This window comes from Hemitrygon akajei, chromosome 5, assembly GCF_048418815.1.
Source record: "Hemitrygon akajei chromosome 5, sHemAka1.3, whole genome shotgun sequence".
Lineage (NCBI taxonomy): Eukaryota > Metazoa > Chordata > Chondrichthyes > Myliobatiformes > Dasyatidae > Hemitrygon > Hemitrygon akajei.
Genome location: NC_133128.1, coordinates 82,828,470 through 82,853,708, shown reverse-complemented (window position 1 = coordinate 82,853,708; position 25,239 = coordinate 82,828,470). Strand labels below are relative to the sequence as shown.

The 25,239-nt window shown below is 43.9% G+C and overlaps 2 protein-coding genes across 5 annotated transcripts in view; one reads left to right on the top strand and one right to left on the bottom strand.

The window, feature by feature from the left end:
• The window catches only part of LOC140727922 (integrator complex subunit 6-like), a 128,615-nt gene extending 126,404 nt beyond the window's left edge, over positions 1 to 2,211 (bottom strand). Inside the window, exons 1-2 of one of the 3 annotated variants that reach the window (XR_012098966.1) lie at positions 1,382 to 2,133; positions 1,118 to 1,195 (exon numbers count right to left, since the gene is read on the bottom strand). Coding sequence is in view for 2 of the 3 variants with exons in the window: in XM_073045904.1 (XP_072902005.1) it covers positions 1,118 to 1,195; positions 1,382 to 1,492 (189 nt within the window). In the remaining variant the exon portion in view is untranslated. Of the gene's footprint in view, positions 1 to 1,117; positions 1,196 to 1,381 lie in introns of all 3 variants that reach the window. The other 2 variants (XM_073045904.1, XM_073045903.1) reach the window with 2 other exon arrangements.
• A 20,088-nt stretch (positions 2,212 to 22,299) lies between these two features.
• Positions 22,300 to 25,239, top strand: part of wdfy2 (WD repeat and FYVE domain containing 2) — a 65,246-nt gene continuing 62,306 nt past the window's right edge. Inside the window, exon 1 of one of the 2 annotated variants that reach the window (XM_073045901.1) lies at positions 22,300 to 22,491. In XM_073045901.1, coding sequence (XP_072902002.1) covers positions 22,355 to 22,491 — 137 coding nt within the window. In that variant the 5' untranslated portion in view covers positions 22,300 to 22,354. Of the gene's footprint in view, positions 22,492 to 24,954; positions 25,053 to 25,239 lie in introns of those variants that run through there. The other variant, XM_073045902.1, reaches the window with a different exon arrangement.

Below are 25,239 nucleotides of genomic sequence, written 5' to 3'. Positions count from 1 at the left end.
GCAGTACTACTGCAATTGCAACCTCTGGATCATCTCGACCACTGTAACCCAAGTTTCTGAAAATCTGCCCCTTCAGCTCAAACTACTTTTCCCCCTCAACCAAAGTACTCCTCAAAAATTTAGTCCTTTGATCAAGCTTTAAAACGTGTGCAGTTCAGTGCCAGATTTTGTTTGACAACACTTCTGCGAGTTGCCTTGAGACATTCAGCTCCATTAAAGGTGCTGGGTTGTTGTTACCTAAAATTGGAAGAAGATATTTTAAGTACAAATAATTCAACAAAATTACTCTTAAATTTCCAGTAGCAAATCTCAGCACCTGCTTCACATTGCCTTAATTTTTCCATGAGGATGTTGGCAAAGCCATCCCCAATTAAACACCCTAGGTGATGATAACAGAGTAACTATCCTGAAACACTGGGGGAAAATGTTCATATATGTTATTGAGGGGAAACTTTAGAATAAAGATCAGTGACAAATAGAAACCAATAGATATCCCAAATCATTCTAGTGTGCAGTTGAGGGGGAAGTTTGCTAATGGCTGTGATATGAGCTTGTTGTCGATCTTGATTTCAGTAGCTAAGACTGTGGGGTGTGTCAAAGTACGTCCCACCCCCAGAAAATAATTAAAGCTTTATAGGGGACGTTCACCTTTAGGCAGCAAATCTGGGCACTTGCTGTCCTCCCCCTTAAAGGAACAAGTTTGGATATTTGACAAAGACTGCCCTTCCCCTTTAAGGAGTAAGCCTGCAACACAACATCCTTGTGAAACTGAATCACGGAGGAATGTACCGACTTCACATACAGTACAAAACAGTGGGGGGAGGTTGTTTTGAAACTGCCCAAGCTAGCTCCTTCCCATCAACTCCCTCCCCTCCCAACCCAACTTTTTTTTGTGTGTGAAATGAGGCGGCGTACCAGTCGTGATTCCCCCCCGCTCCCCCGGGCCCAGCAGCTACAACCGAGCCTCACAGGAAGAAGTCGGCCATGTTGGAGGTTCCCTGGCGGAGCGGCAGCCGCAATCCTTCTCTCGCCTTTCACACACAACTTAATAAAGGCAGATCGATCTCTCCTCCCTCCCCCCAACCCCCAATCGTTAGCGCCAGGGCACGGGTTTTACCTTAATACCGTAGGGCGGCTCATCGAACGACACCAACATGTACCTGTCCCCGCGGCTGGCAGGGTCGCGGGCCCGCAGCTGTACAGACGGGGGGAATAAGATAGAGGTGGGGGGGATTGTAGGGAGGGAGAAGACAGAGAGAGGAGACAAGTTAGAAGATCAACCACCGCCGCCACTGCGGGGCCTAAGGCCTCTCTCCCAACCCAGTTTTTTTTTTAAATTTAAAAACTCCCATTGCTTTTTTAATTCCTCTTTTTTTTTTACCTTCATGAAGGTCTCAACCGCGCCTTTGGCTATGTCCAAGTAGGTGGTGCCCAGATGGGTGCGCTGGCTCATGGAGGCGGACGTGTCTATGAGGAAAAGTAAGATGGGCATGGTGGAGGGGGTTATTTAGGGGGTCAACCTGGGGTGGGGTGAGGGAAGGAGGGGGGCAATGTGTTGTCACCCGAACACCCTAGGCAGGCGGCTAACAGACGGGGCGGGGGTTTGCACTCGGGATTGGGGGGGTGAAAGAAGGTGGGGTGAGTAGCCTCAGATCTCCACAGCTGGACACCGATCGTTGAAGTTTGAAGGAAGGGGGGGGAAAGAAAGGAGATGGCAATGGTGGGAAGGGGGCTGCAGGTGTGGGACGCTCGGCTTTGTTGTGTCTGCCTGTCACCTTTACCTCCAACCACTTCCCCCCCCAAAGAGCTGTGAGGCCGCTTCCCACGCCCCGCCAAACGCACACACCGCACTAGCTTAGCCACCCAGCCCCAGCTCTCTGCCTTTGCCTGCCGTGTGCCTGTCCCTCTCTTAAATGCCGCTCGGCACAACTTTGCTTCTCGTTTTGACTCCCTGCCCCCACCCTCCTCCACGGGGCCACGTGACGCGCCGCCGCCGCGGCCCTTTATTGGTCGCGAGTTGTCCCTCTCCTTTGCATATTAGGACACGCCGCTCCGGTTTGGCGGGGGTGGGACGCTGCGCCGGGGTTCGTGCGCGGCGCAAGCGGACCAGCGCCGCACACGTCAGTCCTCCCCCTCTGCGCATGCGCGGCTGTTTTTCAAACCCGCCTGCCTTCCAAAACCGCCCTGGGTTTCCGCGCATGCGCGCTGGGCGAGGGCTGCGCGAGCCGAGGTTGTGGTCGATTCGGAGGGAAGGAAGCGTGCGCGCTCGAGATCCCGGGAACATCCATAAACCGCCCATTCGACCCATCTAGTCTGTGCTGACTTGTCCTCTGCCCAGTCCCATCTACCTGCACCCAGACCATAGATTTACATGCCCCTCTCATCACGCATCCACCAGTTCCACTGGCAGCTTGTTCCACACTCGCACCACCCTCTGAGTAAATATGTTCCATTTAAATATTTGATATTTTAACCTAAACCTGTTCACGTTCCTGTCTGAATACCTCATAAACATCACTATCATATCTGTTTCCATCTCTTCTGGCAGCTTGCTTCAGGCACCCACCACTCAAGCAAAAAAAAATTGCCCTGCAAATCCCCTTCTTCCATCTCCTTTTTAAGTTGTCTCTGGGGATTAGCAATGCCTTGCATCCACTCTTGATTTTGCAGATTGTGAGGTGTCTCAGGGTGCAGGATCTCTGGACACACTGTCATGCACCAGGAAGGATGGCTCCCACCCAAAGCTCTGTACAATGGAATGAAGCTGCTTCACTCTCACGGCTGGGGTCAGGCACATTTGAGGGTGTAGAGTGCACCATAGGAATAAAAACTTGGATAAGAAGAGCAGCAACATTCTATTTGGTCCTTCACGTCTACTTCCCCACTCATGATCATGGCCAATCACTCAGATTCAAAGTACATTTATTATCTAAGTATGCATACTATATACAACCTTGAATTCGTCTCCATTCAGCCAGCCACAAAACAAAGAAACCCAATAGAACCCATTTAAAAAGACTGTCAACACCCAACGTGCAGAGAAAAATCATGCAAACAGTAAAAGTGACCAAATAACATTCAGAACTGAAGTTCAAAAGAGTGAGTTTACAGCCACGAAGCCTGTCGCAGCCAATCCAGGATCCTGTTAGTTGCAGGCTACAGCCTCAGTTCAGCACAGAGATGAGTAAACCTCACGGGCACCGAGCTTTCACTTTCGGCCCCGGCACCCTGACCTTTTCAATTTGGCCTGGCATTAAATTGGCCAAACAGTGGGCCGTTCCTCACTCTTGGGCCCACTTCAATACACAAATTCACAACATCTTCTGGTTCTCCCCATCCACTCCACGAGTAACATCCTCAAAAATTCCAGTAAGTTTCTTAAGTATGATCTGCCTTTCATAAATCCCTGCGTACTTTGTCTGATCTTGTCACAGTCCTTTCATTACAGGTATTTAGTGTTTTTCGTATTACTGATGAGATAACCAGTCTGTAATTCTCCATTTTCTCACTTCCAACTTTTTTCTTGATTAGTCAAGTCACATTAGCTGCCCTCTGATCTGTAGGAACTAATCCAAAGTCTGATGAATGACCATTTACTCTTTCTCACTGGCTCGCTACTCAGCTATGGAATGCCTAGACAACAGCAAAACATACATCAGACTGCTGTTTATTGATTACAAATCAGCATTCAACACCACGGTCCACTCAGTACTGATAAACGAGCTTCAAAACCTCAGTCTCTGTACCTCCTCTGCAAATGGATCCTCAACTTCCTTATCAGGAGACTATAGTGTGTGCAGATTGACAGTAACATCTCCTTGCTGACAGTCAACACAGGTGCCCCTCAAGGATGCACGCTTGGTCCAGTGCTCTACACTCATGACACAGCTCGAACGCCAACTATAAATTTGCCAGTGTTTGCAAGAGGCTACGGAAGATTGGAGACTCAGCCATTTCCATCACAGGCACAACACCACCACCACCCCCGCCATTGAGGACATCCTCAAGAGGCAGTGCCTCAAGAAGGAGGCATCCATCATTAAAGACCCTCTGAGACATGCCCTCTTCATGGTACTACTGTTGGGCAGGAGGTACAGGAATCTGAAAATACATACACAACATTTTAGGAGCAGCTTCTTCCCCTCCACCATCAGAATCCTGAATAATCCGTTAACCCATGAACATTATCTTTTGCACCATTTATTTAGTTTGGTAGCTTTTATATCTTGTATGACTGCTGCTGCACATCAACAAAGTTCATGAACTTCAATGGTAATAATTCTGATTCTGAAACAAATTCTTAAAATATTCTGGGATGCAGATTATGAGACCCTGGGATTGTTTGGCCTTCAATTCCATCAATTTCTCTAATCCCATTGCTTTACTAATGCTGATTTCCCTCTGTTCCTTCCTTTCATTAGATCCAAGATTCACTAACATTTCTGGGATGTCATTTTTGTCCTTCTCTATGAAGATAGAATCAAAATACAAGCCACATATAATTTAAAAAATCAAATACCATTATGTTTTATGCAAATAAAGTATGTGTGTAAAATGAGTGGTGTTGAATTTATCCGAGGTATTATTCAGCACTCGGTTAGATATTGGATGTTAAGTTATATAGCCATATTAGAGGTTTAAAAAGTGCACAGCAAAGGCTTGAGATTATGTAAGGGAAGATGTGGTCTATCCCTAACAGTTGAAATGTCATTTTTTCCATGAAAAACTTGAATTGTACCATAACTTGGGTTAACTTACACAATGAGGGATGGTAGAAAATTCCCTCTGGTAATTTTAGTCTCTAAGTCAGAAGGTCGGTGCTCATACCAGACAGTCCCAGGAGAGGAAGCTCGGACTCTGGCTCTGCATACTGACATAGCATTCAATAGGATAGTTCCAGCCAGTTGGCATAGGCTGCTTGCTTCATCTCTTGTTCTGTTGGATCGACCACCTTGACAGCTTTTACAAAGATAGATATGTGCCACGACAGGAATATTCACATTGCCAGCTGTCAACCTATTAAACTGTGAATCCTCCCACTCCTTCAGGCTGATGGGCAAAGAATTAGGTAGACAATGAGAAGAGAACAATTGTCAGGTATGTAAAGTTATGCTTGAAGTGAACTTGAATGTAAATTCTGGCTTTAATTTTTTTCCAGGTAATGTTTACATTGTAAGTGCTAACCGAAAGGGTTTACTTGAAAAAAGCAAGAGTAGGAAGGAAGTGAAAAGCATAAACAGAAAACAGCTCGGAGAGTGCAGTGTAGTTGGGGAGGAGGCAGCTGAGGACTGGTGGGGGGTGAGATGTGTATAATACTTCTGTAGCCATAATTATCCCAAGATCAATCGGCCAGGTATCCTACATGATAGGAGGTCTTTATCACTTTTAAATGGGTGTGAATATCCCACCCTTCACACAAAATGTCACTCTCCCACTCCTCACACATGATGTCAGTAGCTCATTCCTCACATGGAATGTCACTTTTGCACTCTTCACATGGGGTGTCAGTATCCCACCCCTCAAACATAATAGTACTATCCCATCCTCACAAGGTATTAAAGCATTCCACTCCCCTGAGGCCTCAGCAGGCCTGATCTGGAGCATCTTGAGGTTTGGTGGAAGACCACTTCAATCAGTTCCACGGTACTTTTCCAAAGAGAGCAAAAAGCGGTAGGAGCAAATGAGACTATTTAATGAGTACTTTTTCTTCTGATTTTGAGAGGAAAACCTAGAGGAATTACAAGAGATGCAACAGCATGATTCAGTGGTCAGAGACTAAAACTGTATCATTTTGGTGAATGTCTGAAACAGAAAAATGAGTCCAAAATAAATCCAAAAAATTAAGTTAAAAGTAAGGGAAAAAATCATAAAACCTTTTAACTGACACTCCATCTATTGACTCAAGTATCCACTGTGTTGCTGTTCTGTGACCATGATGTACACTGACTACATAAACTCTGTACCATTCCTTGGCAGCTCCGCCCAAACTGATGACTTCCCCCTTTAGAAAGTAAAGGCTAGAAATGTATAAGGATGCCATTATTTTCGGGTGACCAGTAACCACCCACTTTAAGAGCGATCTTGATGACATTTCCTCCAATCTCAGTCATAGCAAGGTCTCTCTTTCATTCTCCTGGTATCTCTATCTCTGTTGCACCTGTTCTATGTATGTCACCTACTGTTATAAGATTCATTGAATGGTCACTTTGTACAGTAAGATGGACTCTTGACCAGATAATCTACCTCACCATGGCCTTTCACCTTATTGTCTGCCTGTATTGCTCCTTTTCTGTAATTGTAACACATTCTGTTAGTATGGAAGACTGGCAAAGAATATAGCACAATACAGATCAGTTGCAGATATGGGCAAAGAAATGGCAGATGGAGTTTAACCCAGATAAATGAGAGGTGTTGCTCCTTGGTAGGGCAAATTCAAGGAGCCAGTACACTGACATGGGCAAGACCCTTAACAGTGTTGCTGAGCAGAGAGATCTTAGGGTCCAAGTTCATAACTCCTTGAAAATGGCTACGCAGGTTGACAGGGTGGTTAAGAAGGCTAATGGCATGCTTGCTTTTATTAGTCAAGGCATTGAGTTCAAAAGTCAAGAGGTTATGTTGCAACTTTTTAAAACTCTGGTTCGGCCACGTCTGGAGTATCGCGATCAGTTCTGGTTGCCTCACTATAGGAACAATGTTGAGGCTTTGGAGAGGGTGCAGAAGAGGTTTATGAGGATGCTGCCTGGTTTAGAGGGTATGTGCTAACATGAGAGGCTGGACAAACTTGGTTAATTTCTTTGGAGCAGCGAAGGCTGAGGGGAGATCTGATAGAGGTTAATAAGATTATGAGAGGCATAGATAGAGTAGACTAAGTTGGAAACCACTTTTTTAATAATACTTTTTTTTAGAAGATTTGTACTTTTTAACAAACTCACGTATTTTTCACACTCATAGGCAGAAAGCAGTCTTGCAGCTAAACTATCGGTTTATCGCCTTTCTCATTTTTCACTGGCTAAGTATTAACACATTACCCAAGTGGTGTAATTGTTTAATAATGTAGCCTATTAACTAATTTATCTCTAAGGTATTTTCTTTATCTTATCTATAAAAGTGATAGATTTTTCAGAGGCACCATTTTTTATTCCTTAGTCTTGAACCCCTTAGCATTAGTTCCCCTCTTAACATCATTTCTCAGCTCTTTATTTAGTTTGCTTTGTACTTCTATGTTTAAACATAGAAACATAGAAAACCTACAGCACAATACAGGCCCTTCGGCCCACAAAGTTATGCCAAACATGTGCCTACCTTACAAATTACGGTACTAGGTTTACCCATAGCCTTCTATTTTTCTAAGCTCCATGTACCTATCCAGAAGTCTCTTAAAAGACCCTATCGTATCCGCTAAATAAATGTACACTAAAACAAATGGAAATCTTGGAATTAAGACTGCTCACCACTTTGACCCCTTGAAGAACCGTAAGGATCAGAATTTAAATGGGGATCCAACAACCCAGTTTATCTGAGTTAAGCTCCACCTTTTCCCCAGAGCAGAGATGCCTAATACTGGAGGGCATGCATTAAAGGTGAGAGGTGGTCGGTTCAAAGGGGATGTGAGGGGTAAGTTTTCACTCAGAGAGTGGTGGATGTCTGGAATGTGCTGCCTGGTATGGCGGTAGAGGCAAATAAATTAGCAGCCCTTAAGAAATGTCTATGTAGGCACATGAATGTGAGGAAGATGGAGGCATATGGACACTGTGTAGGTAGGAAGGATTCATTTTTGGTGGGGGGAGGGTTGGTTTACTTTTTAGTTGGTTCACCACAACATAGTGAGTCGAAGGGCCTGTTCTTGTGCTGTACTGCTCTTTGTTCTAATAATACGACATAATCTTATTAAATCGTGTAAGTTCTTACAGAGCGTAAGCAGGGATGATGTTTTTGCTGCCAGGTGTGCGCAGAACTAAGATCTCGGAGCAAAGAGTTAGATATTGAGGAATGAGCCAAGAAGAAATTTCTTCACTTACATGACAATGAATCTTTGTAATTGCCCATGCAAGTCAGTTCTGAAGGCTTAGTCACTGAGACCGATAGATTTTTGATTATTAGGGGTATGAAGGAATATGGGGTTAGTTTCAGAGACTGGAGCTGAGGTAGAAACCATGATCTTATTGAATGGATAACAAACATAAGGTGTTATAGGACAAGTGACCCCTTATATTTCTTATCTTTAACTCCTGGAAAATTAGGTGAACTTTTAGAATCCTTTATCCAATAGGCTTTTAAGGACCCAGTTGGTGAGTGTATTCAACACACAGATTAATGGATTTTTACACATTAAAGGTAACTACTTACATATTAAGGGTATGGAGTTGGAGCAAGAATATGGTACTGAGGTGGAAAATCCGCGTAATTTTATTGCTTGGTGAAGATCCAAATGACTTACAGTACTCCTGGTGTTAATTCTTTCCTCCACAAAAAAAAAACAGCAAGAAGGCAATGAAGCATTTGTGGCCTGCCTTGCTGTCACACTGGAAGACATTGCGGGATACTGAGTATGTGTTGACAAAGATGGAGTACTGAACCAGGGCATGAATACTGAACCGGAAAGGGAGGGAATCTTAGGTGCGAGTGAAAACAAACAAAACTGCAGATGCTGGAAATCTGAAATTAAATCTGTGAATCATGCAAGATTGGTGAAATTAATAACTATTTTTCCCTCCACAGATGCTGCCTGACCTACTGAATATTTCTTGTATTCTCTGTTTTAACTCTTTTTGTGATTTGTAGCAGGATATAAAAGTGACATTAAGCGGCTTCTAGTTTGGCACAAAATGCTGGAGGAATTCAGCATCCATGGAGAGGAATAATCAGTAAACATTTCAGGCTGGTGAAGGGTGTAGGCCAGAAATGTTCATTGTTTATTCCTCTCCATAGATGCTGTCTGATCTGCTGAGTTTCTCCAGCATTTTGTGTGTGTTACTCTGGATTTCCAGAGACTCTACAGAGTCTCTAGCATTTTAGATCGGCACATGGACATACAGAAAATGGAGTGATATAGACTGTGCAGGCAGAAGGAATAAGTCTAATTTGGCATCATATTTAGCATAGGCATTGTGGGCCTAAAAGCCAGTTCCTATGCTGTAATATTCTAGCACAATTCTGGGAACTCCCAGGGTCTGGTAACTTGTGGGGGGGGGGGGGGGGCAAAACTGTAAATTTTCTCAACTGACAACAAAGACGATTTCATTTCTCCTTGGCTTTCCTCAAACACTACTGTGTGTAAGCTCCCAGTCAAAATCAGGATGTAATTCCTTCACCTACTGGCTACCTGCAATAGTGGAGGTGTTCTGCTTTCAAGCAGTGAAGGGAATATAGTCCCAATCTTACACCACCTAATTTCAGCCTGTGGATGTCTTAAAATACAGAATGATCTCCCATCCTCCGGTCACCCTCGTTTGATTCCAATCACAGAGGAATGAGAAGTAATGGGAATACTCAAATCACCAATGTAAAATAAATTTAGGACATACATACTAATACAGTATATATATAGAACCGCTATAGAAATACTCTCACCACTGCAGTTACCATTTCTACCTCACACGTGTAAGTTTGAAGAAGAGCCCAGTTTGAATTTAAGTTTCTTTAAAGTGCAATGGAAAGTGTTGGGTATTTAATATTTCAGTAATATTTGAGTGATGTTGTATAAGATAATGTTTGATCAAGCATTCTTTGTTGTTTACAGAATGCATTGTGGGTTATATGTAAAAATATGTAAATGCCATACGTCATCACGACACCACGTGATATGTGAGTGCCTCACTAAAAGTAAAAACTAAGCTTATACACACCTCTTGAGCTCCCTTGCTTTTCTTTCAATTAGACTTATGTTTAGGAGTTACAGAACATAACAGTGGTGACAAGGTAGTTTTAAGACAAACCTGAGATGACCACCAACCTGTTGAGATGTTCAAGTTTTGAAAAAAGTGCAGCAAGATGTTTGAGTTTTAAAAAAGGCAGAAAATGGACAAATTCATAGGTTCATTAATGATGAGTACTGGGTGATAATAATCATAAAAATCTTAAAAAGAGCAGAAATAGCTGGCTACATTGGAAAGATAAACAAATTCAATTGCACAATGAATAACTGGCTGATGTATATTGAGTTAACTGAGCAGCATTTTAAAGGAAATGGAAAGTGAGTGCAAGATTTGATGGGTGTAAATAGCTGGAAGTGCATAATTTACTTAGAGGTTTGACTGCTTCAATCAAACCAGCCAAAATGAGCTTTCCTGCTATCGTGAAAGTAACACAGGAACATTTAGAGCCAAAACTATTGTTGATTGCAGAACAATTTAGGTTTCTTCAATTGAATCAAAAGGAAAGGGAATCCATTTCAGCGTACATGGCTGAATTGAAGAGATTGTTTGAGCATTCTCAGTTCGGTAATGGGCTAAATGATGGACGAAGAGATCATTTAGTTTGTAGAATCTTACAAGAAAGCATTCAAAAACAGCTCCTAACTGAAGAACAACCCACATTTAAAAGAACAGTTGAAATCGCTGTATCAAGGCAACAAAAGCCAGTGACACAATTGAATTTGGTAATAAAAAGGAGCTTAAACAATATTGCAACATTTAAATAGAAACCTGCCTGGCCGAACAAATTTGGTTACCATTGTGGCAGGGGCTCACATATACCAGGCCAATGCAAATTTAAAAATGAAACTTGTGGAAAATGCAAGGACATAGAACACATACAAAAAGCATGTCAGGCAGACAAAAGTAAATTGTCTGCAAAGGGAAGAGATAAAGATAAGAAATCAAGTTACAGTTTCAAAAAGAGCACTAATTTGAATGCTGTTGATGAAAACTCTGATAATGATGAGAGTGACTCAGGGCCTGGTAGACTTGAGATTTACAAAGTGAAAAATAACAAGAGACAAGCAAGATGGCTTACACCAGAAGTGAACAACACAATGGCTCAGATGTTTCAGTTATTACACGAAATGAGTTTGAGTGGAATTTCAAAGATACTGAAACGAAGTCTGCAGGTATCTAACTAACAACTTATTCTGTTGAACAGATAACTCCTGTGGGAATGACATTTGTAACAGTGAAGTATAACAACTAACAAGCTCTTCTAGTTTGTATTTCGTAAAACCAGAAGGGCCAGCGTTGTGGGGTCATGATCAGATGAGACAACCCTAGCACAGAGTCTGACCCTGTGGCTCAGAAGGGTAGGGAAAGAAGAGGGTGGCAGCAGTGATAGGGCACTCTATAGTTAGGGGGTCAGACAGGCGATTCTGTGGATGCAGGAAAGAAACGCGGATGGTAGTTTGCCTCCCAGGTGCCAGGGTCCGGGATGTTCCTGATCATGTCCACGATATCTTGAAGTGGGAAAGAGAACAGCCAGTGGTTGTGGTACATATTGGTACCAATGACATAGGTAGGAAAAGGAAAAAGGTCCTGAAAAAAAGAGTATATGGAGTTAGGAAGGAAATTGAGAAGCAGGACCACAAAGGTCGTAATCTCAGGATTACTGCCTGTGCCATGCGACAGTGAGTATAGGAATAGAATGAGGTGAAGGATAAATGTGTGGCTGAGGGATTGGAGCAGGGGGCAGGGATTCGGATTTCTGGATGATTGGGACCTCTTTTTGGGGCAGGTGTGATCTGTACAAAAAGGACGGGTTACACTTGAATCCCAGGGGGACCAATATCCTGGCAGGGAGGTTTGCTAAGGCTATTGGGGAGAATTTAAACTAGAATTGTTGGGGGTGGGAACCAAACTGAAGTGATGGAGGAAAGGGAGGATGGCTCACAAATAGAGAAAGCTTGTAGACAGTGCGAAAGGGAGGATAGGCAGATGATAGGGAAGGGACACGCTTGTTGTGGCCATTACAGAGACTTAGATGGTGCAGGGCCAGGAATGGCTACTTCAAATGCCAAGCTTTAGATGTTTTAGAAAGGACAGAGAGGGAGGCAAAAGAGGTGGGGGCGTGGCATTGTTGGTCAAGAATAGTGTCACGGCCATAGAAAAGGAGGAAGTCACAGAGGGGTTGTCTCTGGAGTCTCTGTGGGTGGAAGTTAAAAATAGGAAGGGGTCAATAACTCTACTGGGTGTTTTTTATAGACCACCCAATAGTAACAGGGACATTGAGGAGCAGATAGGGAGACAGATTCTGGAAAAGTGTAATAACAGGGTCATGGTGGTGGGAGATTTTAATTTCCAAATATTGATTGGCATCTCCCTAGAGCAAGGGGTTTAGATGGCATGGAGTTTGTTAGGTATGTTCAGGAAGATTTCTTGACACAATATGTAGATAAGCCAACAAGAGGAGAGGCTGTACTTGATCTGGTATTGGGAAATGAACCTGGTCAGGTGTCAGATCTCTCAGTGGGAGAGCACTTTGGAGATAGTGATCACAATTCTATCTCCTTTACCATAGCATTGGAGAGGGATAGGAACAGAAAAGTTAGGAAAGCATTTAATTGAAGTAAGGGGAAATATGAGGCTATAAGGCAAGAACCTGGAAGCATAAATTGGAAACAGATGTTCCCAGGGAAACGTATGGAAGAAATGTGGCAAATGTTCAGAGGATATTTGCATGGTGTTCTGCATAAGTACATTCCAATGAGACAGGGAAAGGATGGTAGGGTACAGAAACTGTGGTGTGCAAAGGCAGTTGAAAATCTAGTCAAGAAGAAAAGAAAGGCTTATGAAAGGTTCATAAAACTAGATAATGACAGAAATCTAGAAGGTTATAAGGCTAGCAGGAAGGAGCTTAAGAATGAAATTAGGAGAGCCAGAAAGGGCCATGAGAAGGCTTTGGCAGACAGGATTAAGGAAAACCCCAAGGCATTCTACAAGTATGTGAGGAGCAAGAGGATAATGCGTGAGAAAATAGGACCAATCAAGTGTAACAGTGGAAAAGTGTATATAGGACCGGAGGAGATAGCAGAGGTACATAATGGATACTTTGCTTCAGTATTCACTACGGAAAAGGATGTTGATGATGTAGGGATGACTTGCAGTGGACTGAAAAGCTTGAGCATGTAGATATTAAGGAAGGGGATGTGCTGGAGCTTTTGGAAAGCATCAAGTTGGATAAGTCACCGAGACCAGACGGGATGTACCCCAAGCTACTGTGGGAAGTGAGGGAGGAGATCGCTGAGCCTCTGGCTATGATCTTTGCATCATCAATGAGGATGGGAGAGGAGGGTTGCAGATGTTGTTCCCTTATTCAAGAAAGGGAGTAAGGATAGCCCAGGAAATTATAGACCAGTGAGTCTTACTTCAGTGATTGGTAAGTTGATGGAGAAGATCCTGAGAGGCAGGATTTATGAACATTTGGAGAGGCATAATATGATGTCAGCATGGTTTTATCAAGGGCAGGTCATGCCTTAGGAGCCTGATTGAATCTTTTGAGGATGTGACTAAACACATTGATGAAGGTAGAGCCGTAGATGTAGTGTATATGGATTTCAGTAAGTCATTTAATAAGGCACTCCACGCAAGGCTTTGGAGAAAGTAAGGAGGCATGGGATCCAAGGGGAAATTGTTTTGTGGAACCAGAACTGTTTTGCCCACAGAAGGCAAAGAGTGGTTGTAGATGGGTCATATTCTGCATGGAGTCCGGTGACCAGTGGTGTGCCTCAGGGATCTGTTCTGGGACCCCTACTCTTTGTGATTTTTATAAATGACCTGGATGAGGAAGTGGAGGGATGGGTTAATAAGTTTACTGATGACACAAAGGTTGGGGGTGTTGTGGATAGTGTGGAGGGCTGTCAGAGGTTACAGCAGGATATTGATAGGATGCAAAACTGGGCTGAGAAGTGGCAGATGGAGTTCAACCCAGATAAGTGTGAGGTGGTTCATTTTGGTAGGTCAAATATGATGGCAGAATATAGCATTAACGAACGGTAAGACTCTTGGCAGAGTGGAGGATCAGAGGGATCTTGGGTTCTGAGTTCGTAGGACTCTCAAAGAGCCTACACAGGTTGACTGTTTGGTTAAGAAGGTATACGGTGCATTGGCCTTCATTAGTCATGGGATTGAGTTTAAGAGCCGAGAGGTACTGTGCTCAATTCCTGTCGCCTCACTACAGGAAGGACGTGGAAACCTTAGAAAGGGTGCAGAGGAGATTTACAAGGATGTTGCCTGGATTGGGGAGCATGCCTTATGAGAATAGGTTGAATGAACTCAGCATTTTCTCCTTGGAGCGACGGAGGATGAGAGGCGACCTGATGGAGGGTGTACAGGATAATGAGAGGCATTGATGGTGTGGATAGTAAGAGGCTTTTTCCCCAGGTCTGAAATGGCTAGCATTGTCATAAGGTGGGCGTTGGGAATGGACCCAAATGGACTCCGAGCCAGAGACTGGACAGGGACCCGGAACCTACGTCTTGACTCGGGCTTGGACTCCAGATCCAGGTGAGGACTGGACGTGGGGGCGGGACACGGGACTCCAGGGCTGGACGAGGACATGAAGCACTGACTTGATCTCGATCAAGGGAGAGCAGGAACACAAAGCCTAGGTCAAGGGAGAGCAAAGCAGAAGCAGGGTGAGGCGTAGCTGGACACGGACACTAGCCCCAGACGAGACCAGGACTCAGGGCCTAGGCTACGACTTGAACTTGGACACAGAATGGAACCTCCACAGAGCCTTGGACTGAAGCACAGGAACACAGAACACAGATATAGGACCCCTCCTTGGGAACAGGACATAGGGCCAGGGCTTTACACAGAATCAGGACCCCTCCTAGGTGACAGGACATAGGGTTGGGACTCACACACAGACACTAAACACAGAGACAGTTCCAAGCTCAACAATAGATAGTTCCTTCTGTTGGCATGGCAAGGCTCCAGTCTCACTCCCGCAGCTGAAATTGACAGCAATACAGGCAAGGTAGCCGACAGGGCTATGGGCCAGGCTACGGGGGAAGGAAGGGAACAGTCTAGCCTCAGGGTAACAGCAAAGATAGCCTGACTTCCCCCATAGAGGCAAGAACAGGATACCAACAAGACAAACCAGCACCTACACTCCAACCCAGGGCCACTTATATTCCCGGCCCCAAGACGAGAATCACGTGCCTATGATTAAGCCCAAATGAAACAAGGGACAGCCAGAAGACCCGGAGTCTGGACTCCATGGACCAGACCGTGAACCGGACTGCGGACATCACAGACCAGACCATGACAAGCATGAAAGGGCATAATTTTAATGTGCTTGGTAGTAGGTACAGAGGAGATGTCAGGGGTAAGTTTTTTTACACAGAAAGTGGTGAGTTCATGGAATGGGCTGCCAGCAGCAGTGGTGAAGGTGGAAACGATAGGGTCTTTTAAGAGACTCCTGGATAGGTACATGGTGGTACCTTGAAAAATAGTGGGCTATGGGTAAGCCTAGGTAGTTCTAAGGTGAGGACATATTTGACACAGCTTTATGGGCTGAAAGGCCCCGTATTGTGCTGTAGGTTTTCTATGTTTCTATGTTTTCTAACTACAACTTAATTGGAAATCTATCCACTATATGCATACCACATCCCCTGCAATAAAGTGAATTGAAAGTGAATTTAAAAACATGCTGGATGATGCCTCAACAGAGTTCAAGGATACCATTGGAAAACTCAGACATATCAAGGGTAAAATAATTTTAAATGAAAATGTCACACCTACAGAGGATATCTTTGCAAATCTTTCTGGAGGAAAACACTTCAGAATGTACCTGCATTCGGGCAGAAAGCTGTGGACCAGGAGCTTCAAGGCTGCCCTGACATTCACTGTTACCTGTAGGACATTATTGTTACCAGTAAGGATGACAAGGAACATCTCAAAAATCTTAAGAATGTGTTATTAGAAGATTATGGGCTCAGACCATGACACAACAAGTGTGAATTCCTTAAACCAAGCATCACTTACTGTGGTCACACCATTTTTTTTCATTAAGTACAATCGTGAACAAAAGCCAGATTAGAAATGCTGATAAAGTCAACTAGTTCCCAAAGAGAACGCTGATAGGCCAATCGGATGGTTCAGAGAAGCACACTTGAGCAGTGCGACAGAGGTGTGTGGTATGCATGACCTGATCTGAAAGCATCATGTAGACTCATAACAGATCGTGTTCACGGTGGGACAGCTTTGTCAAGGATGGGGTGATCAACACAGATGGACAAATCGTACCTCCACTACCCCTTATGCATCAGTTTGCAAAAGTGTGCTGAGAAGATTCAAGCAGTGGTGGATACCCCAAGGCTATAGGATGAGTCACATCTGAGGTCCTTTTTAGGATTCGTCAATTACTATATCAAGTCAAGTCACTTTTTATTGTCATTTTAACCAGAACTACTGGTACAGTACACAGTAAAAACGAGGCAATGTTTTTCAGGACCATGGTGCTACATGAAACAGTACAAAAACTACACTGAACTATATAAAAACAACACAGAAAAAAAAACTACAGACCTACACAGGACTGCATAATGTGCACAAAACAGTGCAGGCATTACAATAAATAATAAACAAGACAATAGGCACAGTAGAGGGCAGTAAGTTGGTGTCAGTCCAGACTCTGGGTATTGAGGAGTCTGATTGTTTGGGGGAAGAAACTGTTACATAGTCTGTTCGTGAGAGCCCGAATGCTTCGGTGCCTTTTCCCAGATGGCAGGAGGGAGAAGAGTTTGATATAACATGTAAGAGTTCTATATAACAGGTTCCCGCAAAACCTAGCTACTGTGAACTCACTACTGTCCTTGAATTCATTACTACAGGTTGGAAGAAATGGCAATGGACAAAGCAGAGTGAGGTGGCTTTCCAAAAGGTAAAGGAAGTGTGATATCAGACACTGTACTCACACATTATGATCCACATCGTCCAGTGAAGCTTCCTGTGACGCCTCGCCTAATGGTATAGGGTGCAGTCATGTCACATGTTCCGACTGATGGAGGTGAATGCCCCATAGACTTTGCATCATGTTCCCTTACCGCTGCACGAAAATTTATGCACAGATTGACAGAGAGGCCTTGAGTTTGGTTTGGAGTGTAAAACATTTCACCGCTACTTGTATGGGAGAGAGTTTACCCTCATTACTGATCATCTACCGCTAGTGTCCATTTTCAACCTACCGACGAGTGTTCCACAAACAGCAGCAGCTTGAACGTAGAGATGAGTTCCTTTTCTTGGACGTCACAATTACAAGCTTGAGTTCAGAAGGGCAACTAGTTATAGGAATGCTGATGCATTGTTGCATTTACCCTTGGGGAAGGAAATGCCTGAAAAACTTACAAAAGAGGGCACTCCTCGTGATGTATGCTCTCAAATCAAAAGTCTCCCTCTTTTGGCAGAGATGATCCAAGGGGAAACCAGAAAATGCTCCACACTGTCTCAGCTCTACATGACCACCCAAAATGGCTGGAACTCCCGTTATCTCATTTATAGCAGTGCAGGGGTGAATTTTCCCTTGATGGGGATTGCCTTATTGGGAATTCAGAATTGTACCATCCAAGTTGAGAGGTAAAATGTTAGACGAGCTACAGTACATGCTGATCATTTCGGCATGGTCAAAATGAAAGGATTATTTTGAAGCTTGGTCTGGTGGCCTGGGATAGGTCAGCAGGTTGAACAGCTTGCCGTACACAGTTCAGGATGCCAACATGTCCAGAAAGAAAAGCAGCCAAAGCTGTCAGAACCACTTCCTGCAGTTCCAGACTCAACTCCTACAACACGGATGAGGCCACAGGACCTGAGACTGTTTCACAGCCACAGTCTCACCTGCCAAGCAGAGCGATCCCCCTTGTCAGGAAAGAGGCGTTATCCCACAAGAGTAAGAAATCCTCCACAGCGATTAAACCTTCAGGCCTGAACGGGACAATTAAAAATTTAAATTTACTATGCTTTGGATGTCTATGTAGCAGTTGTATTGTATAGCGTAGCAGGCCAGGCAGCATCTATGGAAAAGAGTACAGTCGATGTTTTGGGCTGAGGCCCTTTGGCGGGACTAGAGAGAAAAAGCTGAGGAGTAGATTTAAAAGGTGGGGGGGGGGGTGGGGAAGGTGAGAGAGGAACACAAAGTGATAGGTAAAAACTGAAGGGGGAGGGATGAAATGAAGAGCTGGGAAGTTGATTGGTGAAAGAAATACAGGGCGGAAAGGGTGAGTCTGATAGAAGAGGACAGAAGACCATGGACGAAAGAAAAGGGGGGAGGAGCACCAGAGGGAGGCAATGGATGGACAAGCAGAAGAGGTGAGAGAGGGAAAAGGGGATGGGGAATGGTGAAGGGGGGAGGGAGCAATTACCAGAAGTCTGAGAAGTTGATGTTCATGCCATCAGGTTGCAGTCCATCCAGATGGAATACAAGGTGTTGTTCCTCCAACCTCATCATGACAGTGGAAGAGGCCATGGATAGACATGATGGTATGGGAATGGGAAGTGGAATTAAAAAGGGTGGCCACTGGGAGATCCCGCTTTCTCTGGAGGACGGAGCCTAGGTGCCAGGCGAAGTGGTCTCCCAATCCACGTCAAGTCTCACCGATATACAGGAGGCCATACCAGGAGCAATGGAAATAGTAGATGAGCCCACCAGACTCACAGGTAAAGAGTCACCTCACCTGGAAGGACTGTCTGGGGCCCTGAATGGTGGTGAGGGAGGAAGTGTAAGGGCAGGTGTAGCACTTGTTCCGCTTGCAAGGTAAGTGCCAGGAGGGAGATCGGTGGGAAGGGATGGGGGGGGGGGGACAAATGGACATAGGGAGCGATCCCTGTGGAAAGCAGAGAGATAGGGGGTGGGGAGGGAAAGATGTGCTTGGTGTTGGGATCCCATTGGAGATGGCAGAAGTTATGGAGAATTATGTGCTGGATGTGGAGGCTTGTGGGGTGGTAGGTGAGGACAAGAGGAACCCTATCCCTGGTAGTGTGGCGGGAGGATGGGGTGAGGGCAGACGTGCGTGAACTGGATGAGATGCGGTTGAGGGCAGTGTTGATGGTGGAGGAAGGGAAGCCCCTTTCGTTGAAGAAAGAACCCGTAATTCTCCACAACTTCCGCTGACATCATCAGTGGCCCAGTTCGATCAGAAGGTGAACAGGAAAGTGTCCAATGTAGCTGGAAGGCGGGACTTTATATGATCAATTACCAGCCACTCAAAGCCCTTCATGATAGTTGAAGTCAGTGCCACTGGGCAGAAATCATTTAGGCCAGTTAACATTGCTCTCTTGGGCACTGGAATGATGATGGCTGTCTTGAAGCCTGCAGGGACAGTAGTCTGTCATAAAGAGTTGGTAAAGATGTCTGTTAAGACCGCTGTTAGTTGGACTGCACAATCCCTCAGCACTTGGCCAGGTATGTTGTCTGGCCTCAGAGATTTGCAGGGGTTTACCCTGGCTTCAGGGGAGAGGGGGGCTTGCCTCGATGTCACTTCATTCATTGCATCAAATTGTGCACAGAAGGCATTCAGCCTGTCAGGAAGGGCGGTGTCATTGTTGACCTGCAGGGTGGACTTGTAATCTGTACCCTGCCACATGTGCCACATGTCCCCGGTTGCTGAAAATCTGAGATAATTTGGGAAATGCTCAGCAAATCAGCAGGCATCTGTGGAGGAGAGAAAACCAGAGTAAGCTTTGCCTCATCAACGAAACTACTGTAGAGATGGTCGACAGCGTCAGGTTCAGAAACAGAATCAGAAGTAGGTTTTATTGTCACTGCCATACAGTATGTTGTGAATTTTGTTGTTTGTACCAGTTACCTCACTGATGTGATGAGCAAGAAAGTGCTGCAGTGTATTTACTTTCTTCAGCACCTGAATCAATTTATCATGTCATTGAGGATTCTGTCAAAGACCTACAGATGCGCTATAGAAAGTAGTCTGATAATATTGTTGAGGATGTCTGCCATCCTGGCCGTTCCCTTTCTCTCTTCTCCTTTCTGGGAGAAGGTACAGGAGTTTAAGATCACAGATTTAAGAACAGCTTCTTCCCCACTTCTTTCAAACGTCGGAAGTAATCGCTTCCTTCACGTTCCCTTCCTAGTGGTGCTGCCACAGTTCTACTAACTCAATGCCTTTTGGTTGTTACTTTAGCATTTCATTTTGCATTACCTCAAGTGAGATCACGGGGAACGTATGTCATCATCTTTGCTCTCTTCGGAGATCAAGGATGTTTGGCTTGCCACTGAACATACAAACAAACTTTGCAGAAGTGCTGGTTGAACGTATCCTGACTGGTTGTATCACAGTCTGCTATGGCAATTTGAATGTGTAGGAATGTAAGAAGCTGTCGAGAGTAGTGACTTTGCTCAGTACATCACAAGCACATACTTTTGGTAGTGTCTGCAGGATGCATTGCCTCAAGGCACCATGCATCATTAAAGATCTCCACTCTTGGCCATTTTCTTGCGACTACCGTTGGGCAGGAGGTACAGAAGTGAATACTACTAGGTTCAAGGACAGCTTCTTCGCTTCAACCATTCAGTTTTTGGACCAACCATTCAACCGAATTCACATCATTCATTGCATCAAATTGTGCACAGAAGGCAGAACCCTAATTACAACAGTTTAGCAAATCTATGACCACATTGCTCTAAAATGGACATTGTTTCTTCTGTCTTGTAAAATTATCTACAAGTTATGTTTAATGTATGCTTTTCTTGTGAATACTGTTTATATGATGCTGCTGCAACAAAGTTTTTCACTGTGCATGTGCATTCATGTACTTGGGCATAGGACAATAAATTTGACTAACTTTTATTGTACTACGATCTTTGTACCATTTTAATATTTGTGCACATTGCTGTATTTATATATTTATTTTTACCTGTATACAGTTTACTCTGTGAGCTTCATGTATGCAGGGAATTTTGCTGCAGCCTGGTAAATATGACAAATTATAAACAAACGAAATTAATGCAGGTAAATGATCAGTTCTGACACAACCTGGTTTTCTGGTTTTCCCTGAGCGCAGTGTTTTGTTCTGGGAGTTGTACTATGTGCAGCTGGCAGATGAAACACTGTTCTTTTGACTTTATGTCAAAGGCCAAAGATAGAGGCGGCAGGTTGGGTGTGGGTTAGAAAATTAATGTGAATTGTTCTGCAAGCATTCACCCAATCTGCGTTTGTTTTCTGCAAGGTAGATGTGACTGCATAGTAACACTGATATCAATTCAGTAAACCTGAAGTACGGGTGAACTGTTGCATTGAAATCCTTCATGGTGGGAAGGGAAAATATCAAAAGCAGGTATTGTAAGATAAAGGGTGTGGATGTAGCAGAGAATCACAAAGGGAACAGTCACCACATGATGTGGAGTGGGGAGCAAGGGGAAAACATGCTTGTTGCTGGAATCACAGTGGAGCTGTGATATGATGATATGTTAATTATGAAAGTGTGGCATGTAAAGTGAAGAAAAAAGGGAAACCTTATCTTTGCAGTCTTGGTGGTCAACAGGTAAAATTCTGGAAATAATTTGGATGTGATTAAGATTCCCAATAGTGCTGGGAAATCAATTGTTAAGTGTAAAGGAAAACAAATCAGAAATACTGTTGTGGAGGAAATTATTATTAAAAGAAATATATAATGGAGCTGGAGAAATGCGAAGCAGAAGTTTCCATTATTGCCTTGGGGCTCCTCACAGAATGTGAAGATGGGTATCAGTTATTTCATTGTCCTTTACACTAGTGTACAGGAAATTACATTAAAATTTTGAATTTGAGGAAAAAAATTTCAGGAATAACTGGAAAATGGGGATTGGAGATTAATGAGATTGTTCCCCTGGAACCTGATAGACCTCTTTTGATGTTATTATGAGACTAAAACCTGATTATTTCGATTGCCCCTGGATGTCTCCACTTATCTAGGTTGGGAAAAGAAGTTAGATCTTACAAGTAGTCTATCCCTTGGTATTCAGCAATGCATTCCATTAGCTGTTTGGGCTACGGCGGGTGGGGGCACATAGTATTCAGAACACACAACACACCCTGACCTCCTTACTCCAAAGTGCTTGAGCTGGTAGTTAACTGTCGACAGCTTTGTGTAGTGTACTGGTGGGAAGGTGCAGTTAATAGACATGTGACCGAATAATTTACAGGGACGCAGGGAAATAATGAGGGGCATTGAACTAATGAGAATCGTTCCCCCTAATGCCTGTATGGGTCAAATGACGACCTTCTGTGTCATTGTAAGTAGCAAAAAATGTCTTCATTTCTAAATGGAAGATAAAATAGAGTCCGTACATTGACTGGATTCTGAGTTTGACAGACTATTTCTAGGGGAAGCATTACGACGTTGCACTGACCGGATTGATTTTGGTGCTGAACTGTGCCGCCGACTCTCACGTCTGCGTAGTGGGGACTGCTCGGAGGGCGGTGAGTAGCATCACCATGGCGGCGGAGCACAAGTCGAAGGCGCTAACTCGCAGGCCTGTGCTGCTCAGCAAGATCGAGGGCTCTCAGGATGTAGTGAACATGGCAGCCATCATCCCCAAGGAAGATGGGGTTATCAGCGTCAGTGAAGACAGGTTGGTGGTAGGGCTGGCGGGAAGAGGGGGAGCGGCATTGCGAGTCAGTGGTGAGTGGGACTGGGGCTGGGGCTGGAATTGTGAGAGAGCTGGATAGTGGGGAGAGGTAAAGAGGGAGAGCGCGGCAGGCGGGGGTGGAGGGGCAAATTTGAACTGGTTAGTTATAGCGGGATATGGGAGACTAAGGACTGAAGTTTGGGGGACTAACCTGTAGGTAGAAAGAGGAGGGCTGGAGAGTAGGGGCAATAATGGGAGAGGTTGTGATATGCGATGTTAGTGGCTATGTGTAGGCAGCTGTATTATGGGCATGATTGGGGATAGTCGTGATGATGTGGAGTCAGGGGTTGCCAAAGATCTCAGTTTGATGGAACGGGTTGAAGACGAGAATTGAAGTACAGTATTGGGGAGGACTGTTGACAAGCATTAGTCCCTGGAGGTGTAGGACACAGGAGTGTTGAGGCGAGAGAGGACAGGATGCTTAGTAGAGAAAGGAGGATTGTTGACAGAGTAATGCACAAAACACTGGAAGAACCCAGCGGGTCAGGCAGTAGCTATGGAGGGAAATGGACAGTTGACGTTTTTGGGTGAACACCCTTCATCTGGACTGAAAGAGTTCAGGTAACCAGCAAGAGCTGGCACTTGATGGATGGATCCAGCTTGGAGCGCAGGGAGGTTACAATTGGGGAGGGTAGGGATAGTGCCAGAAACTGGAGGACAACTTCTGTACGTGGTGCTGGGAGTACAATGAGGATGTATTTTGTGGTGGTTGATGAAAATTGTGGGGAGTGTGATGGGAAGGAAGTTTACCACATGAGCTGGGAATTAGATTAAAGTTTTCTTCATTTCTTTGCAAGCTGAGATGTGAAGGCAAAGTTGGGAAATGTATTTCAGTGCATGGAAGTGGAATTGGACAAGGGAAGGTTGAAATAAATAGAGTAGGATGAATTTGGGTGAAGGATTGAAGAGGCTGTACAAAATGGAACTGAAAAAACAGAAGGGAGGAAATAAAATGACTTCCTAAACTATTACATTTAACTGAATGTGAATGTATGTGGAATTGTGTAAGCAAGTGATAGGAAATGAAACTTTAAAGATAAAGCATTTTCAACAGAAACTGAAAGGTTGCCTTGCCATCTGCTCAGTTTACTGTACTTTGAGTTTTCAGAAAAAGGTTAGTGGATAGAAATACTTTGATTTGTTGACCCCTCATGACCTTATTACATATAAAGCATTAGTTAAGTATAATGTTGACTAGATTATGTACTGGCTGTTAAAAACAAAATCACTTGTTTTTCCTAAAGGATTGTGCTCTCTGTCTGCTTTAGAAAATACAGCATTTTAAAAATTACAGATTAATTCATGTTCTAAATCTGCTGTGCATGATACCTGATTTCCAATCCCATTGCATACTGGATTCAAGCAGCTCTCCACTATCGTCTACGTGGCAATATGGCACCTTGCCTCCAACAATCCTCCTCTGCAGGAGTGGAGTTCAAAAGCAGGAGGAATGGGAAACTTTAACCTCGTCAGCTTTTCACCAAAACAAAATCATCTCAACCTCACTCACAGATTGCAGCATATGGGCAAAGCTTGCATATAAAATAGCTATCCCGCAGAGGCTGAGGTCCAAATTATTGTTGGTCAGATACTGCATTCTTTACTTGAAGGTCAGAAGTTTATTTATGTTTTCTTCATCTGTTTATTAAAATACATCATTTTTGAAAAAAAAATGGGGCATATCTTTGAACAACAACACACACAAAATGCTGGTAGAACACAGCAGGCTAGGCAGCATCTATAGGGAGAAGCGCTCGAAACGTCGACAGCGCTTCTCCCTATAGATGCTGCCTATCCTGCTGTGTTCTACTAGCATTTTGTGTGTGTTGTTGTTTGAATTTCCAGCATCTGCAGATTTCCTCGGACATATCTTTGAGTATCTTTCCAGTTGTTTGTCATATTGCTCTCTGTTACCTAAGCCAAAGTGGTCTGGGATTCTTCAGGAGGTGAATGAAGTGCTTCCTGAATTGTCAGACTGACCTCTTGTACAAAGGGTCCTGGTTGTTGTGCCATGATGGGACTCGGCAAATTGAACATCCTCTAGCTAAGTCTGATGTTTGACTTTTGGTGTTTAACCTTTGTGTTTTTGGCAACAATTTTGTCAACACACTGCAGTGTCAACCTTGTCTGGATCTTGTTAATGCATTGCTGCTTGAAAGAAGTATTGCATGTTGGAAATACTGTCTAAGGTAATATAATGAGTTGTCTTCCTGCATTTAAAAAAAAAGCCAATGGGGATCATTATGTGAACATGGGAAGAGGAATCAGCCCTTTGAACTGGCTTTGTTAATTATGTACATCATGGTTGAATGTAGGAAATACAAGGTAATTGCAAATGTTTTGAATTCAACAGAACTTTGTCCTGTTTCAGAGGGAAAGTCTGATGGCTAAAATCTATGTGAGAGCAGCAGAAGATGTTTGTTTTAAAGGGAAAAAAAAGCAGATATAAAACCAGTTTATAGTTTTAAGTTCAGGAAAAGAAAGGAGGTCTTGTACAAGTAGAGGTAAGGAACAATGTAAAGTGGATGGGAAAAGTTTTTTTGAAAAGCATAAAACAAAGGAATCAGGCTGCATTTGACCACCTGAGATTACTCTGTGATTCATTAAGCTGAAAGCTGATCCAGTCTTGGCCTGAATACCACTTTTCTCATGTCCTTTAATTCCCTTGAAATTTAAATGCCTGTTGGTAAC